General features: G+C 44.9%; 1 protein-coding gene across 1 annotated transcript in view; it reads left to right on the top strand.

The window, feature by feature from the left end:
- GCN1 (GCN1 activator of EIF2AK4) overlaps positions 1-17,706 on the top strand; it is a 95,693-nt gene that overhangs the window by 32,060 nt on the left and 45,927 nt on the right. Inside the window, exons 21-30 of the mRNA XM_072983399.2 lie at positions 2,287-2,465; positions 3,120-3,213; positions 5,306-5,419; positions 6,966-7,164; positions 8,993-9,148; positions 9,734-9,915; positions 11,165-11,248; positions 12,646-12,789; positions 14,033-14,160; positions 16,635-16,824. Coding sequence (XP_072839500.2) covers positions 2,287-2,465; positions 3,120-3,213; positions 5,306-5,419; positions 6,966-7,164; positions 8,993-9,148; positions 9,734-9,915; positions 11,165-11,248; positions 12,646-12,789; positions 14,033-14,160; positions 16,635-16,824 — 1,470 coding nt within the window. The remainder of the gene's footprint in view (positions 1-2,286; positions 2,466-3,119; positions 3,214-5,305; positions 5,420-6,965; positions 7,165-8,992; positions 9,149-9,733; positions 9,916-11,164; positions 11,249-12,645; positions 12,790-14,032; positions 14,161-16,634; positions 16,825-17,706) is intronic.

Consider the following 17,706-nt stretch of genomic DNA (forward strand, 5'->3'; position numbering starts at 1 on the left):
CTACGCAGAGTGGTTTATATGATTAAGGAGAGCATGTAACCAGTAAAACAACGAAAAGCATAATTCCACAAACTAAAAGAAAAGGCAAGTTAAGGTTGACACTTGATAATAAAACTATGAAACATAACATAATAAACACAATGTACATTAGTATAGAGTATTCTTTTAGACCAGATGGGTGGGGCATAAATCAAATAAATAAATAAATAAAATAAATAAATAATAAAAACCATCAATTGCCATAGTTACAAGTACAATGTACAGGTCTCATGATCAACTTCAGATGTTGCCAAAAGCCTGCTTAAACAACTCTGTTGTCAATAATAGCTCTGTAGGTTGGGTGCCTGGTTGTGGAGCCAAGGGCTATGAGTTTGAATATCCAGTTTGCCTCCTGGAAGAGGGGCCAGCCAAGGTCAACCCGGATCATGTGTGGCCGGTGGGGTTGTGACACCTGTATAGCCTTGGGCAGATTGCCATCAAGAATGCCATCAGAAGAAGGCACTGAAACCATTTGTAGGTGATTTTTAGGTAGAAAGTCATGGGAGGATGGTTGTTGTAGGTTTTTGGGGCTGTTTGGCCATGTTTCGAAGGTTTTTCTTCCTAACGTTTCGCCAGTCTCTGTGGCTGGTATCTTCAGAGGACAGGAGTTAGAGCCCTGTCTGTGTTCTGGTGTAGTGTGTGGGGCAGTTGAATATTTGTAGTGGTGGGATCAACTTTTTGTCCTTTTCAGGAAATTGGGTGAATATGGTGATCAGGGTGTTTTTTGTTTTGCATGTATTGTTGTGATAAGGCGGGGAGATGGTCCGTCACTGTGATTGCTGGGTGTCATTAGCTAGTCTTTTGTCTGCAGTGATCACCGGTCCTTGTGGCCATGTAGAGTTTGTTAACCTTCTGCAGGCTGTATTTTTCAGTGCCGGGAGCCAGGCTTTGTTGAGTTTTAGACTTTCTTCTTTCTTGTTGAAGCTCTGCTGGTGTTTGTGGATTTCAATGGTTTCCCTGTGCAGTCTAACATAATGATTGCTGGTGTTGTCCAGTACTTCTGTGTTTTGAAATAGAATTTCATGTCCAGCTTGTTTCAGGGCATGTTCAGCTACTGCTGATTTTTCTGGTTGTTTTAGTCTGCAGTGTCTCTCATGTTCTTTGATTCTGGTGTGAATGCTGTGTTTTGTGCTTCTAATATATACCTGTCCACAACTGCAAGGTATCCGGTATACTCCTGCAGTGGTGAGTGGGGTCCCTTTTGTCCTTTGCTGACCGTAACCTTTGTTGTATTTTTGTGGTGGGCCTGAATACTGTTTGTAGGTTGTGTTTTTTCAGAAGTTTCATGGGAGGATCACTGTAAGTTGGACTTGGCATGCCAGTATACAGGTACTAAGTACAAAACTGGTTGAATTCATAGTGAATACCAGGATGTCTGTTTTCCACAGTTCTGTGAGAGTGCAGGAAAAGCATAGATTGTGAAGGGAAATTACGGGTGTATTTCCGCTTTTGAGAATACCAGCTCCCTCACTTCTGTATCTCCATGCACAGTGTTTCTAGCCCTTTTGTCCACAGAGATGTGATTCCAAGCATGTGAGCAAAGCCAGGTGAGATTTCAGAAACCACAGAGGCCTGTAGTAGTTGGAGTTACGTTGGGGGAAAAATGTAGCCCCTCCCTCCAATGAATAGCAAAACAGGAATAAATATGGCAGGATCCTGTATCTGCGGGATCTGTATCAGCAGGTTCACTTATCTGCAGTCTGAAAATAGTAAAAGAAGAAAAAACCTAGAAACATGTATTTTCAGGGTTTATTTACCAGGCCACTAGAGGCAGTCAGAGACCATGCTATGTATTCCTGTTGTTGCACAATACCTAGCAGAGTCTCTGGCTGCCTTTAGTGGCCAACTCCTTTAATACATGGTGGAAATATATATTTCTGGATTTTGCTTTCTTTTACCATGCTATGCATAGTGTTTGTTACTATCCATGGTTTTCAGCATCCACGATGTGGGGGGGGGGAGGCTTGGATCCAATCCCCTGTGAATATGGGGGTCCTACTATATATGTAAAGTGTCTGTATTAATAAACATGCAAAATTTGTATTCTGGAATTTTTAATCTGCAGACCAAGCTATCACCCTGCAAATGTGTACAGCATTAACACAGACTTAATGCAGCAGCTGCTCCTTCTCCCAAATTGAAGGCCCAGCGCCTTGAGTCTATTGACAGACTCTGGAGCAGAGCTGAGATCCTTAGCTGTGGCTTCTCTTTCCTCACCTTTCTCCTCTCCTCTCCTCCTTTTTGCAGTCCTCCCTGAATGCAGTGGGTATGCTTTCTGTCCTCTCCCCCAGCCGAGTCCTTCCCCAGGTAATCAGCACCATTTTGGGCTCTCTGGAAAACCCGGCTCTGTGTCTTGTGACCCAAGAGGAGTTTGCTATCATGAAGACGCCCGAAGGGGAGCTCTATGACAAATCTATCTTGCAGAGGTAAGGACTGGGCGCTCGGTGTTTTCAGCAGCAAGACAACAAGGCCATGTTTACTAGTTCAATCTTAGAACATGGAACAGCAACATGGCACCCTCCAGATGTTCGGGACTACATATTAGTTGTGTTGGTTAGGGCTGATGAGGACTGTCATTCGGAACATTTGCAGGAGTCGGTTTTGATTACTCTGGTGTTCTTGGTTTTAGTAATGTAAAGGTTCCCCTTGACATTGAGTCCAGTCGTGTCTGACTCTAGGGTGCCAGTGCTCATCCCCATCTCCAAGCCGTAGAGCCAGCGTTTGTCCGTTTCCATGGTCACATGGCCAGCGCGACTAGACATGGAATGCTGTGACCTTCCCACCATGGTGGTCCCTATTTATCTACTCGCATTTTTACATGCTTTCGAATGGCTTGGTTGGCAGGAGCTGGGACGAGTGACGGGAGCTCACTCCATTGCGTGGATTCGATCTTACGATGGCTGGTCTTCTGACCTTGCAGCACAGAGGCTTCTGCGGTTAACCTGCAGTGCCACCCACGTCCCCCTTGGTTCTAGTACCGGCTCCTTATTTGTATTTTAAAATATTAGATATTTATTGAGGGAGATGTGGAGACAGCCATGGGCGATCTTAACTGATGTCTCTTGCCTCTTTCTTTTTAGTGCTCAGCAGGATAACATGAAAAAGGCCAACATGAAGAGGGAAAACAAGGCTTATTCTTTCAAAGAGCAGATTATCGAGCTGGAGCTGAAGGAGGTGAGGTCGCCCGTGCTGAGAGAGACAGGAGGCATTGTCCGGATGAGTGCGTTGATCCACATCATTGAAGGGACATTTTAGAGTGGTGCTTCCATCCAAGATATATTCTGAGCTGCAGTGTAATCATTCTGCGGCATCGTCCTCAGCCCAGTCCTGAAATGATTGCTAGATTTCAATCACTTCGTAGAATCACGGAATAATTGAGTTGGAAGGCCCATTGAGTCCAACCGCCTGCTCATTGCAAGAATCCAAATCAAAGAGGATCTTACAGATGGTTCTCAAATTTCCTCTTGAATGCTTCTAGCGTTGGAGCGCTCTGTACCTCTCAAGGTCATGGGTCCCACTGTCAAACTGCTCTAACAGTTAAGATTGTTTCCCCCTGATATTCACATGAAATCTGATTTCCTGTAGCTTGTTCCCATTGTTATGTGTTCTGCATTCTGGGATGATCGAGAAGCGATCCTGCCCCTCCTCTGTAGGACAGCTTTTCAAGTCTTTGAAGAGTGTTGTCCTTTCTCCCCTCGGTCTTCTTTTCTCAAGGCTAAACAGGGCCAGTCTTTCTTCCCCGGTCCTTCCTGCTGTACAATAAAATCAATTTTATATATAAAAAACCAATAAAATAAAAGAATAATAATGTGCCATCAAGTCAATTCTGATCTATGTCCACCCTTTTCAGAGGTTTCTAGGTAGGGAATACATAGAAGCAGTTTGCCCTTCCCTTCTTCTGGGTGGGATCCCTGGGCTTCTGCAGCTTGCTCAAGGCCATACAGGCTGGCTTTTCTCCCGGGGGGGGGGGATCCAACTCTCACCCTCTGGCTCCACAGCCAAATGCCGAAACCCCTTTAGCTATTCAGCCAGTACCATTCTTAAAAGGCAGCTACAAAAAGTAGTCGGGAGAAAAAGGTTCCAGCAAAGCTGTTGTGTTTATTGGTTAAATTTTTAGGCTGCCCGTGTTGTGGCAAGTTCAAGACTGAATCCATGGCTTTCCTTCTCCCTTACCATGGCCCTATGGCTAGATTCAAGCTGAGAGGTTTTGACGGGTCCACCTTATCCAAGGGGGATCTCGAACACAAATCTCCCCGGGGGTCTGTCCAACACTTGAGTCGCTCCCCCTTTCTCCTAGGGACCGCACGGCTGCATAAATTGCTTCCTAGTCCACCAATTTGTCCTCACAATAGCGCAGTGAGAGGACAGGCTAGGAGACGCTCGTGTAGTTTGGTTTGATCCAAAGTGGGTAGAATGGAATCCAGGGGGACTGGAGAAGGCCCGAGACTCTTCTAGTCTGTTTTCAAAAGTGGCCCTCAGAACGCATCAGATTGTGAGCAAGACATGAAGGCTGCGGCACCCTCCAGCCTTTTAATTATTTTTAAAAATTTGATTTCATCCAGCTATATGTTTTGAGGCAGCTGCCTTGAACTTATGTCTCAATAAATTTTGAGCCACTTCTGTTTTTTGCTTCCATCAAATGGCTATCTAAAAGAATGCATCTCCCTCTATGAACCAGCCTGGGTATTAAGATCATCCTGGAAGGCTTTTCTCTCGATCCCGTCATCTTTGGTCGGGACATGGGAGAGGGCCTTCTCTGTGGCTGCTCTTTTAGACTCTGGAACTCCCTCCCACTGGAGCCCAGGCTGGCCCCCTCTTGGCTGTCCTTCCCCAAGCACGTAAAGACCTTTCTCTTCAGGCAGGCTATGGATGGATGGATTGGATGGATGGGAGGTATTTTTGTTTGTTTAGGGTTTTTTATGATTTTTTTGTGCTCTGGTGCTTTTAAATGTGTTTTTGGTATTGATTTTATTTTTAACATAATACTTGTTTAATCCTTTTTAAATATTTGTGTATTTACTGTTTCTGGCATAGAAATATTGTCTTTTTAATTATATAAGCCTCCATTGGCCCTTTTAAGATGAAAGGCAGGGTAAAACATGATAGATAGATAGATAGATAGATAGATAGATAGATAGATAGATAGATAGATAGATAGATAGATAGATAGATCTGTTTCTTCTTGAAGGCTTTGATTACTAGTTTCTTTGGTGGGTGGTTAAAATAGGAAAAAAAACATGAAGAGATGAGTATTTGTCTTCTGCAGGAGATTAAGAAGAAGAAGGGAATCAAGGAGGAAATCCAGCTGACCAGCAAACAGAAGGAGATGGTAAATGCCCAGCTGGAAAAAGAATCTCAGACCAGGAAGCAACTGAAAGAGGCAAGTTTGGGGGCGCCCATTACATTGTACCCTGTACTAGCAGGCCCTTCATGGTTACAACAAACTGAGTGGGTTGGGAAGGGAGATGAGAGAGAGAGGGAGGGAGGGACACTTCCCAAGTTCTGTGGCTCTGCATTAAACAGGCATTACCCATAGGTGCACTCCGTAGTATCCCCTTCTCATAGGCCTGGACCTCTGGGGCAGCCCTTCCTAATCCTTTTTTGGCCACAGCCATGAACACAACCTTAAAAGAAATATAGGTCAAATCAGGATTATATAAGCCACGTGCTGAACTTTATAAAGTGGCGTGTGAAGAACTGCTTCCAGTCGGTGGCCTCCTTCGAATCTGCCAGGGGGCCCCTACCGCTCCCATTGAGAAGGGCTGGTCTTAGGGTCAGGGTGTAAGACAAATGTTGACCTTAATACAACTCTCCCTCTAAGTAAAGCCCTGCACTTTGGGGCTTCCTTTGGGTCTGGGACAACATTTGTTTCATTCTAAGGGTAAACGCTCTTCAAAATAGTTTCCTGGGTTCTGTTTTGTGGCTCCCATAGAATATAGTAGGACCTTGGCCCATGCCTTTAAGTTAAGGTCTAGTTTTAAAAATCCAGGTTCCCCCCTCCCATTGGGGCTGATGCTTAGGTTGTTGGAGAGGATAAGAAACGGGTTTCTCCTCTCTGGTGTTTGCTGTTGTTTATGGGACCCAACGGACACCATCCTCTCCTGCTCGCCTGATTCTCAAGAGCTTCCAGGATCCTGGAGGAAGGGCTGCACAATTAGAGGCCAGGGTGGTTAACAGCCAGGGAGCTGCTGAGCAGAGTGCAGGCGTACATGAGGACGTGAGGCTTTAGCTGAAAAAACCTATGGCTGATGTTGACAACGTCGCTTCCTTCTTCAGCGTTCTGTTGCAGTTTTATAAACCCCCAAACGCCTTAGGAGCATTTTCCTTGATCTGCACATAATGATGACCCCCCAGAGATCCTCAGTGGGGGCCCTTTTGGTGCATCAGGAATCAGTGGAATGCCATGGGAACATCCCTGTGGTCGCACCCACCCTAGGGAATAGATTTTCCCCTTGTGAGTTGAGAGGCAGAGACTCTGCCAAGGTTTAAAACCCAGATGAATTTTTTTCCTTTCACAGGCCTTCCCTGACAAAGAAAGATATGATTATGGTTGCTTTGTGTTTTCATTGGTTGTTGGAGCATTTATAACCATTTGTTACTGCCCTTCTGTTTTCGGGGTCATAGAATAACGAAGTGCTGTCTTGCTCCAGTTACCACAATGAAAAATTATGGGGAAATCGGAAGCATGCGTGGGATTTTTTTAAAAAAAGATTTTGATTAGTCCTTATAGAAGTATTGCCCAAAAGTAGATTTCCCCCCACCTCCTCTACATGACTTTCCACCACTACCATTTTTATTATTTTGAGACAGTCAATGAAGAAGACGACAGAGGGAGAGAAAAATATTTATTTTCATGGCCTGGTTTGAAATGTGGCGTCTGGTTAGAGGACGTTTTGTAAGCCGCCGCGGTGTTGTTCTTTTTGCAGCTGGACGATGAACTGGAATCCATGCTGGGTCTGCTGGAAGCTATTCTGAAGAAGAGTCCCTGCGGTTTCTCCCGGTACATTCCTGCTCTCGTGGGGTCCTTCCTGCCTCTGCTGAAGTCTCCCCTGGCGGCCCCAAGGATTAAGAACCCTTTCCTCTCGCTGGCATCTTGTGTGATGCCTCCTCGCCTGAAGACTTTTGGTTAGTGTTTTCACTGGGGATTTAAAACTGTGATAATAATCTCATTATAGAGAAAGCTAAAAGATTCCACTCGTGGATAGCTTAGTTCTGACTCCCCAAAGCACAAATGACTGCTGTTTGTCAACGCAGTTTCACCTACCTTACATGTCTGTTTCTGTTTTTGTGTGTGCGCGTGCGTATGTGTGCGCGTGAATGTGCGAGAGACAGACAGAGAGAGATTTCAAGGCTCTTCATCATTGAAAGGGAAAACGGGCTCTTCAGATCCTCTGAACTTTCGACGTCAAGAAGCCCCAGCTAACATCTGCAATAGTAGAGGGTTTGGGGAATTGTAGCCCTGAACATCTGGTTGCTTAGCCTTTCCTTAGACGCCTCAGCTGCTGTTTTTTTGTTCTAATGTTCTCTCTGACTTCGGATAGTTAGATTAGATTAGACATCCTTCAGTCTCGAGAGGCTATGGTATCATGCTCTGTATGGAGGACTTGGAACAGTGTCTAGTGTGGCTGAGAAGGCTAATTCGAGAGTGACAATCTCTTCCAGACAAGTACAATCTGTCCCCTGTCCAGCTCCCTGATTTTGCTGCTTTCGGGACGGCCTCTTTTCCTTGGCCTGCTGGACAAAAGTCTCTTCAAATTGGGGGAGGCCGTGATGCACCGCCTGCCTCCAGGCTGAACGCTCAGATGTCAAGGTTTCCCATCTGTTGAGGTCTATTTCCAAGGCCTTCAGATCCCGCTTGTGGCCTCCCTCTGGGGCCATTTCCTTGCACTAATTCTCCATACAGTAGAGCCCCAATTAAATTAAGCTCTAGTGCATTCATCTTCAAATTCATATTTTTAGATGAAGGAAGAGTCTAGAACCAGAATCCTATTGCCAATTAATGTTTTTTTTAATTTTAATTTTTTTGGTACACCCAGGAACACAACCACCTCCTTGGTTGTGAGTGGCAGTTAGTCACCAAGATTTACAAATATACGTCAGCTTTCGGATTCTGGCCTGTAAGTTAGAGTGGCTCGCTTTAAATGTTGGTTTTTTTTTTTTTTGGTTACTAAATTTCTCCATGACTATATCCAAGAGATATCAAAAGTTGGTTACCTAAGAGAAATATGGTGATAAGAACCCTACATAAGACTAGTTAAGAAGAAATGAAGGAATATTGTGCCCAGTTCTTTTGCTCCAATAAAAGGTCCCCGGGTGGAGAACGGTTTGCCTGTGCTTTGTAAAAGGGAGCGTGCTGTAACTTAGATTCCTTCTGTAACTCTCAGAGTCCCTTATATCTAGAAAATCCTGGGAGGAACCCCCTGTGTTGGAATAGACTTGATCATCACCATCACCACCATCATACAGTAGAACCACTGTAGCTGCAGGGGATTGGTTCCAAGACCCCCAGTGGATGCTGAAAACAGCAGATAATAGTGAACGCTATGGTCTCTGGCTTCCTGTAGTGGCCAGTTGTGGTAAATACAAGGGAAATCCTTCCCCCCCCCCCCGAACTTTTTCTTTTAATATTTTAAGACTGTGGCTAAGTGAAACCACAAATACCCATCGCACGGATACAGGGGTCCTCCTGTATTTCAATCTGAGCAAGGGCTGAAAGGTGTGCTTCACAGCAAGGCTGCCGAAGGGTGTGCTTAGGTCTTGGATTCAAATCCCTCGATGGGACAGGAAATCAGTCTTGTCTGAAGTCCTGGAAAACCACGGCCACTCTGTATAAAGGGTGCTGAGTTCCCATGGGCCAGTGATCTAAGTGATACAAATATTATTTATATTTCTGCAAACTACTTGGGTCGACTCACTCATTCCTTCTCCAAATCTTCTCTCTCTCTCCCCCCAGGTACTGTGGCCAGTCATGTGACTCTGCGGATGATGAAACCCGAATGTGATTTGGACGAATCCTGGTGCCAAGAGGACCTGCCTACAGCCGTGAGCAGAGTTGTGAGCCTGTTGCACACGTACACCGTGCCTGGCCGGACGAGCAAAGGAGAGGCCGGTGAGGGCTCCCTCTAGTTCTGAAGCCTGGCGGTAGGGCGTTTCTGTCCTTTTGCTAATAAGCTGAGGTGTAATGCAAGCGAGAATATTCTTAGCTAGCACACCATCTTATAGGTGAAACACCAGAGGGTCCTGTGTTTCTTAGCAAAACCCTATCTGGTGTTAGTTACGCACCGTCGGAATGGGATGGGGGCAGCCTATGCCATACAGTGCGCAGAGCGTTGGAGCAGGATTCGGGAGAACCCCATGAGGCCATGCAAAATCACACTTGAGTGACCTTGGGCCAGCCCTACTTTTTGAGCCTCCCTTTGCAGGGCTGCTGGAAGGATAAAGAGGGGCGGTAGAGAGCCATGCCTGCCGTTACGAGCTCATTAAAAAGACACAGATATAACAATTGTTCCAAAAATATTAGAGCCCTGACTGTCATCCCGCTTCAAGTGTACAATACCCCAGGCGTTGGATGTTATGTTCAGTAAGAGAGCTGGGTTGTTCAGCTTCCCGAAGCTTATCCGGCGAGTGTGTTGGTAGCGTGGGTGGTTGCACCTGTATTCATGTCTGTCTTCTCTTTTCCTCTTCGCCTCTGCAGGGCCGGTGCCGTTATCAGCCCCAGCGTTCTCCTTGATCTTTCCTCTCTTGAAAATGGTGCTCCTTGAGGTTCCCAACGACAGTGAGGAGAAGGAGGAGCTCATGGTCAAAGTCCTTCAGATCATCACAGTCCATTCCCAGTTGAGATCATTTTCCAGTTGCCACAATATGCTGGTAGATGAGGTCCGTGAGAGCTGTATTTCTCTTCCCCCCCAAAAGCCACTTTTACTACAACTTTTTTTTAAAGCTTGCTCCTGCTTAGAATCAGTGAGACATTCTTTTGATAAAGCCAAACATACTCACTGGAAGACAAGATTAAATCCATCCAAGATAGACTTCTGTAATGCCTTCAACGTGGGGCTGCCTAAAGATGGTGCAGAAGCTCTAAATTCTGCAGGCGACAGTATATTAACCCAGGGATTATTGAGTGCTGGATAGTTAACACTGACGCCAATTTTAAGCCTGATTCACAACAAAAGGCTAGTTTTAAGCTTCATGGTTTGGGCCCAAGCTACTGTCTTGTAACAGACTGTCTTCAGTCGTACCAGTCTCTGTTGGAGAGTAAAGACTCTCACCAGTAGAGACTCTTCTCTCTTCACCACCACCAAGGGCAACTGGACTGGAGAGTATAAGGGCTGGGTTCTTCTGTAACGAGCTTCCTTCATTACAGGTCTTCAGGAAACCTTTGGAGATTTTATTGGCCGTTGCCACTTTAATTGAATTATCGAGCTGAATCTTGTTTCCTTTTTCTCTTGTTGAACTGCATCCGGAGGCAGTTCACAAGATAAAAGACATCCCGGAAATAAATAGAATTAAATAAAATAGTCCTATTCTCTCTTTTTACTCTGTCACTTGGTTTTGGAGCTGCTTCAAACCTAGATACAGCATGGCAATAGCATGCAAGTGGTGCTCTTGAATGAGCCTCGTGGTGCTGTGGTTAAACCGCAGTGCTGCAGCCAAAACTCTGCTCACAACCCAGGTTCAATCCCAGGTCGGCGGTTCAAGGTTCACTCAGCCTTCTGTTCTTCCGAGGTCAGTAAATCAAGTACCTAGCTTGCTGGGAGGGCTGCAGTGTGTAGCCTGCATCATTGTAAAACTGCCCAGATTGTCCTGTAAGCATTATAGAGCGGAATATAAGCCACACACGTTGTTCCCCCCCACCTTTAATAAATATTCAAGCATATTAGAGGAATATTAACCTAGATCGCTGTTTTGTCTTGCACATCTGATAGTTTCATCCTGACTTGCAGTGGCACACAGGATTCCTCTCCTGGTCCAGAGCAGTCTAGATCCCTCAATGGCAATAGTTTTTGACTATACGATTCTTTACTCTGGGGCCAGTTACCGATAGCAGTGCTTGTGTATTACTGTCCAGTCCTTGTACTTTCCCCCTTCACCCTTTTTTCCCCTTCTTCTTTTGGCTCCCTTCCAGACCGGTCCTGAGCTACTGCCTCGCACAGCCATGTTACAGCTCTTGACGAAAGTGATTGGAACGGGCTCCTCTCCACACTTACAGGTGGGCTGCGAGTCAATCTCTCTAGCCAGCTGGCAGCCTCTCTGGCTGTCTTTCCTACCGGCCTAGGGGCCCCTTGGAGAACAGCTTTTCAGCCTTGTTCAACCATTCTGTGCTTTCATTAGGGGATTTGCAACTACAGTGGTGCCTCGCTTAACGGTGATAATCCGTTCCAGGAAAATCGCTGTTAAGCGAAAACGTCGTAAAGTGAAAATAAAAAGCCCATTGAAAACCGTTCAATGCATTCCAATGGGCTAAAAACTCATCCAGCGAAGATCCTCCATACGGCGGCCATTTTCGGTGCCTGTATAGCGAGAAATCCGTCCCTAAACACAGCGGGGAGCCATTTTAATTACCCGGTGGCCATTTTGAAACCGCTGATCAGCTGTTAAAAAAACAATCATTTTGCGAAGAATCGGTTGCCGAAGCAGGGAACATGATCATCGCAAAGTGAAAAAACCCTATTTAGACCATCGTTTTGCGATCACAGAAGCGATCGCAAAAACGTCATCATGAAGCGGATTTGTTGTAATGCGGGGCAATCGTAAACCGGGCATGACTGTATTTATGCATAAGGCTACACCTGAGCACTTGTGTTTCATTATCTATGGCAGCCTTAGATTTATCAGAGGGTCTTCCACCACCTAGCCCTGAACTATTTTTTTTTCCTGATTGAAATCTGACAGGGAGAAAAGAGCAATGGAAGACACTTCAAAGTAATGTGAACTGTATTGTTACTTTAATCTGAATGATCGACTTCCTAAGATATTTTAGAGACTGATAGAACAGGGTTCAAATCCCTGCTTGGCCCTGGAAAGTCACTGGGGGAGTGGAACTGGTAAAATCTCTCCTTACATATCTTAGCTACCTCGAAAGCCCTGTTAGGGTTGCTGTAAGATGGTTCCAACTTGACAGCACAGAACATATGCATCCCCAAGAGCAAGAGTTTACCGGGGGGAGCATTCAGGGGGATTTCAGATTGAAGTCTTTTGTGCAAAATGTGTTGAGTGTTTAATATTTCTTGATTCCATTATTTGCACCTCTCAGTGCATGGTTTTGAGGCGCTTCCACCTCTTTTTGTCTGTTTGCTCAACGGGAGAACAGTGACGCTGTAAAACAACAGAGATGGGTCACTTCTATTCTGTAGGCGGCCAGGTAGTTCATACAACTGGGTGGAATTAAATTGCAGAATTATAAGACTAAATATCTTGCATCTCTAGGTAGCAGAGGTCGGAAAAGTCCCTGTGAGACCTTCCAAAATAATGACTACCCATGAATCTAACGATCCATTCATTGAGCTGTCCTTGGTCCAGGGGTTCTGGGCCTTACCTTTCGAGTAGGCCAGTCTGGGAGCAGGGTTAACATTACTTGGTCTGTTGACATCTCTCTCGTTGGGTTAGGTTCTGGCTTCCAACGCCCTGACGGCCTTGTGCGCCAGCAGCAGCGGGGAAGACGGCTGCGCCTACGCAGAGCAGGAAGAGATTGACGTCTTACTCCAGGCCCTTCAGTCTCCGTGCATGAACGTCCGAGATGCAGCTCTTCGGGTGAGTTGGAAACTCTGTTGTTTGGAGGAGGGAGGGGATCTCCCTGCAGAAGTCGAAAGACCCGTTCAGGCAGTGGGCAGGCACGTAGAGACCACAAGCAACAGCGGGGGATTCTGCTCCCCACCCCACCCAGTAGTTCCACTTGAGCACCAAGGCTCTCTGTATCCATGGGGCCTCTCGGTGTGAGCCAGAACGGGGCTTCTGGTTCAGGGAGGAAAACCTACCTGGATGCAGCATCATCATCCCCATCAGAAGAGAAAGAGTGGAGCTGGCCTATTCCCCTTACTACATGCTTACTGAAACTGAACTGGGTTATGCTGTTTAGATTTCCAGTCTGGAGGTGGAGGAATCTCCATCTCGGTGCTTATTTTAACACAGATATATGTACAACCCTCAACACTCTTTCAGATGAATGAATTGCAATATTCATTAAGCCACTGATTTATATGCAGCTTGGGTCCAAGCTATGTCATGGACCGTGTCTCCATTTATGAGGCTGCTCGGATGTTAAGATAATCAGAGGAAGCCTTTCTCTCTGTCCCAGCACCTTCACAGGTGCATTTGGTGGGGACACAGGAGAAAACCTTCTCTGTTGCTGCTCCCAGACTGTGGAACTCACTCCCACTGGAGGCCAGGCTGGCCCATTTTTGTGTCCTTCCACAAGCAGGCAAAGATCTTTCTCTTCATGCAGGGTTTTCCTTAATGATCGACTGTCTAGGCAACAATAAACAGGATAGTTTATATTTCGTTGCTTCCATATCCGTATTCAGTAATGCTTTTACTTAACATTTTAATGTTATTAATTCTTTATCATCCAAATAACTTGCTGTTTGTACCTTTTAACATCGTGCTTTTAATCACGTAAGCTGCCTTTGGTCTTTTTTCAGGAGAAAGGTGGAATAAAAACATTATAGCTTGTGGGGAGGGGATTATAATGAATAAGGAACATAAAAAAAATTATGTCTGTGTAAACTTGTGACTTGAATATTGTAGCCCGAGAATCTGGAATCACAAAAGCTCATGTTAAATGTTAGTCTTAAATATCTTCAAATGACATCCTTCCTTCCTTCCTCTTCCTCTTCTATACTGAAGCACACTAACCTGACTGCATCTCTGAAAAAGCACCAGCAAAGATTGCTTTAGCATATCCTGTTTTCCCTTTTATTCCTGCTGCTCTGGAGAGGGGGTAGGGTAGGTGGGTGGCAGTAATTCGTGGTGACTTCCTGTGTTTTTTGGCATTTAGGGCTTGATGGAAATGCAGATGGTGCTGCCCACTCCAGATAGCGATGAGAAGAACGGACTGAACCTTTTACGCCGTCTCTGGGTGGTAAAGTTTGACAAGGAGGAAGAAATCCGGATGTTGGCAGAGAGGTAAAGATTTTTCTTCCTGTGTCCTTGTGTCCTTTTCCCTTTCGCTCAGAACAAGCTATGTATGGTTAGATTTTAAGAGTTTGGTTTGATTTGTGCCCTCATCAAACATCCGAAGATAGCTCACAGCACATTGTTCAAGTCACAAATAATACATAAATAAAATTTCAGACCTATAGACACAGATTAATTCATACTAAAATTTCAGATCTCTGAAGTCTCAAATTGAAAAGGGATGTCAAAACAGGATATAGACAAGCAGCAGCCGAAGACAGGTTAAATGATTCCTTATTTATTTATTTAAAATATTTTTATCCTGCCTTTCTCCTTAAAAGAGCCAAAGCTGCCTTAAAACAATTAGAAACAATATTTAAAAGTTACAGTTATGTGAAAAAGAAAGTACACCCTCTTTGAATTCTATGGTTTTATGCATCGGGACATAATAAAAATAATCTGGTCCTTAGCAGGTCTGAAAATTGGGTAAATACAACCTCAGGTGAGCCACAACAAAAGCTATATTACACCTTGCCATTATTTATTTCACAAAAATAAGGCCAAAATGGAGAAGCCATGTGTGAAAAATTAAGTACACCTTGTGATTCAGTAGCTTGTAGAACCCTTCCCAGATTGATAGGCAGCAACAATTGCTTCTCTACGATCACTGCTGATGTGTTTTCTCCTTGGCATTGTGTTATTCACACACCTGAATGCTCCAGACCAGGAAACCGCTCAGACTTCAGCTTTTATAGAGGTGGTCACACTTGCTGATGATCAAGTTACTCAAAGGTATTTGAGAAGCAGCACCTGGCTGCTACTTAGCCTTTTAATTTCACACATGGCTTCTCCATTTTAGCTTTATTTTTTGGAAAATAAATAATGACAGGGTGTAATATGTCATGTGTTGTTGTTCATCTGAGGCTGTATTTACCTAATTTTCAAACCTGCTAAGGACCGGATGATTGTTACTATGGCCTGATACGTAAAACCATAGAATTCAAAGAGGCTGTACTTTTTTCGTGTGACTATAAAAACAGGTAGTATACAAATATTTTTGTAAACATTATTATATAAAACCAGGAAATAAAATCAATACTAAAAATACATTTAGAAACAACAGAGTGCCACAATCTATTTTAAAAAAAACCTTCTCAGATCACCAGTCCCTGAGGGAAAACTTGCCTGAAGAGAAAGGTCTTTGATTGCTTGTGGAAGGACAGCCAAGATGGGTCCGGGCTGGCCTCCAGTGGCAGGGAGTTCCAGAGTCTAAAGGAGCAGCCATAGAGAAGGGGCTCTTGTGTCCCCCCCAAGCACCTGTGTAGGTGGCAGGACCGAGAGAAAGGCCTCGCCCAATGATCTTAATGCCCAGGAAGGCTCGTAGAGGAGTCTTATAGATGGCTTGGCTTCTTCTGGGTCACTTTGTTCCAATCACAAAAGTTTGCTCCTTCAGGCTGCCTCTCCCTACTCAGTGGTATATCTGTGGTCTTTGTGTGTGTGGTTTTTTTTGGGGGGGGGGACATACTTTCCTCTTAGGTGTTCAGACTCCCAGTACAAATTCCCAGTTTTAATTGCTGCTGGTCCTGAGGGGCTGATGGAAGCAATACAGAATCAGCACTGGCATGAATGCCTTGGGGGGGTTTGGTAGGTTGGAGGTGCCCCCCCAGGCCAGGCTGTTGAGACACCAGACCATAGAAGAAGGCAGATGAGCAAAGTGTCCTTTGCATGGGCTTTGTGGTGAGGAGGGAAGGGGAAAATCAGATTCTTCATGGAGAACCTTTGCACTCTTTGGCCTGTATCCATTTTTGTAATCAATCATACGTTAATTATTTGTCTGTACATGTCTCCCAACTTGTGGGCATCACAGGGAGCCAAAGAGAGAGGTGCTGAAGGCCCCTTTCAAGGGAAATGTTATTCTGACTTTGCCCACATGATTCCGCGTGGATCTTCGCAGCCATAATGGGTGAAAAGTTGCTTTCTGTACATCAGTAGCAGTAAATCTGAGATTCTGAGTAAGGTGAAGTGACAGTGCCAAGTATTGCACTCTGCAGCTTTTCTGTTCTCTTCAAAGCAATAAAATAAGTGCTTTGGCTGACTTCTGGTACGAAAAATCCCCCATGTGTGAAATTTCCTTTGGGTTGCTGACAGATATGAAAGAATTAGGAAATAGCCATGTGGTTCAGGATGACACAACTGCAAGAGTTAGGTGATGCCTTTATTGGACCACTAAAAAAAAAAGGAATCGCACAGATTGCAAGCTTTTGTGGGTAAAATCTCACTTCCTCAGGCTGTGCACCACCCTTTTATGGGTAATGATGCATAGCCTGAAGAGGTGAGATTATACCCACAAAAGCTTGCAATTGTGTGATTTTGTTTGTTTGTTTTAGTGGTTCAAAAAAGGTCTCGCCTTGCATTTGTGACAGGTACGAGACGGCCCTGTTTTGGGTGCCTAGTGGATGACAGTCCAGCTTTCTTTGCTACAGGTTGTGGGAGTCGATGGGCTTGGAGTTGCAGCCGGATATCTGTTCGGTCCTTATCAAAGATGTCATCCACTACGAGGAAGCCGTGCGCCAGGCTGGGGCCGAAGCGCTTTCCAAGGGCGTTGAACAGTATCGAAGCCAAACGAGGGATGTCATGGCGAAGCTCATGGAGATTTATCAGGAGAAACTTTATGTAAGCCCTTGGCGATAGGGAATGGGAGGCGTTCTCAAATGCAACACAGTTGCCTGGCAGTTTAGCAGCAGACGAGTGTAAGGAATTCAGAATCTACAGACAGGAGTCTCTGGGTACAGCCCAGAATCTGAGCCAAAGAAAAGCAAGATAATTGTACCATTTTTTAAAAAATGACAATTTTATTTCAGCATGAGCATTTGGGGATCAAAATTCAGAACTCCCAGCTCTCACTTCTGCTCACACTGAACAAAAACTCTTAGTTTTTAAAAGCGGCACCGTATTTTGCTTCTTAAAAAAAGAGGGGTGGTTGCCGCTCGTAAGACAGGTTAATACAGCTACTTCTTAGGAGCCAGTCCAAAATCTCATTTATTTTTCCTGTCCGCCCCCTCCCTCATATAACAGTTCATTGCAAATGTAGTTTTTCTTTTCTGCCATTTGTGCAAAGGAAAATTCACTAAGCCATTGCACAAGCAGTAGTCGTGTTGCTTTGAGCAGGACCATCTCTGGCCGGCACAGCTGTAATCCAGGGACTGATCCAGCATGAGTATAGGGCAGGTTTCCAATTTGTTAACCATGACAAGATTGAGTATTGCCGGGAACTGGAAATATAATTTCCGGTTAAGTGATTCATATAGGGAAGCTTGGGGTGCAGCTATTAAGGATGAGCACAAAAATTAAAAGTGGGGAGACAAGTAGAGATGCAGTTCTGTGGGGAGAATTTATCGATTTTGTATTAATAAAGGGGAAGGGACAAAGCTCAAGGCCAGCATCAGAACCGTTCTGGAAGGGAGTTTGGGCTTCGTGAGAATTAATAGTATAGAAATGGTTACTCCAAAATGATCCTAGTGTGGGGGAAGCCCTGTGTATCTAAATATTTCTCTA

This window comes from Pogona vitticeps, chromosome 14, assembly GCF_051106095.1.
Source record: "Pogona vitticeps strain Pit_001003342236 chromosome 14, PviZW2.1, whole genome shotgun sequence".
Lineage (NCBI taxonomy): Eukaryota > Metazoa > Chordata > Lepidosauria > Squamata > Agamidae > Pogona > Pogona vitticeps.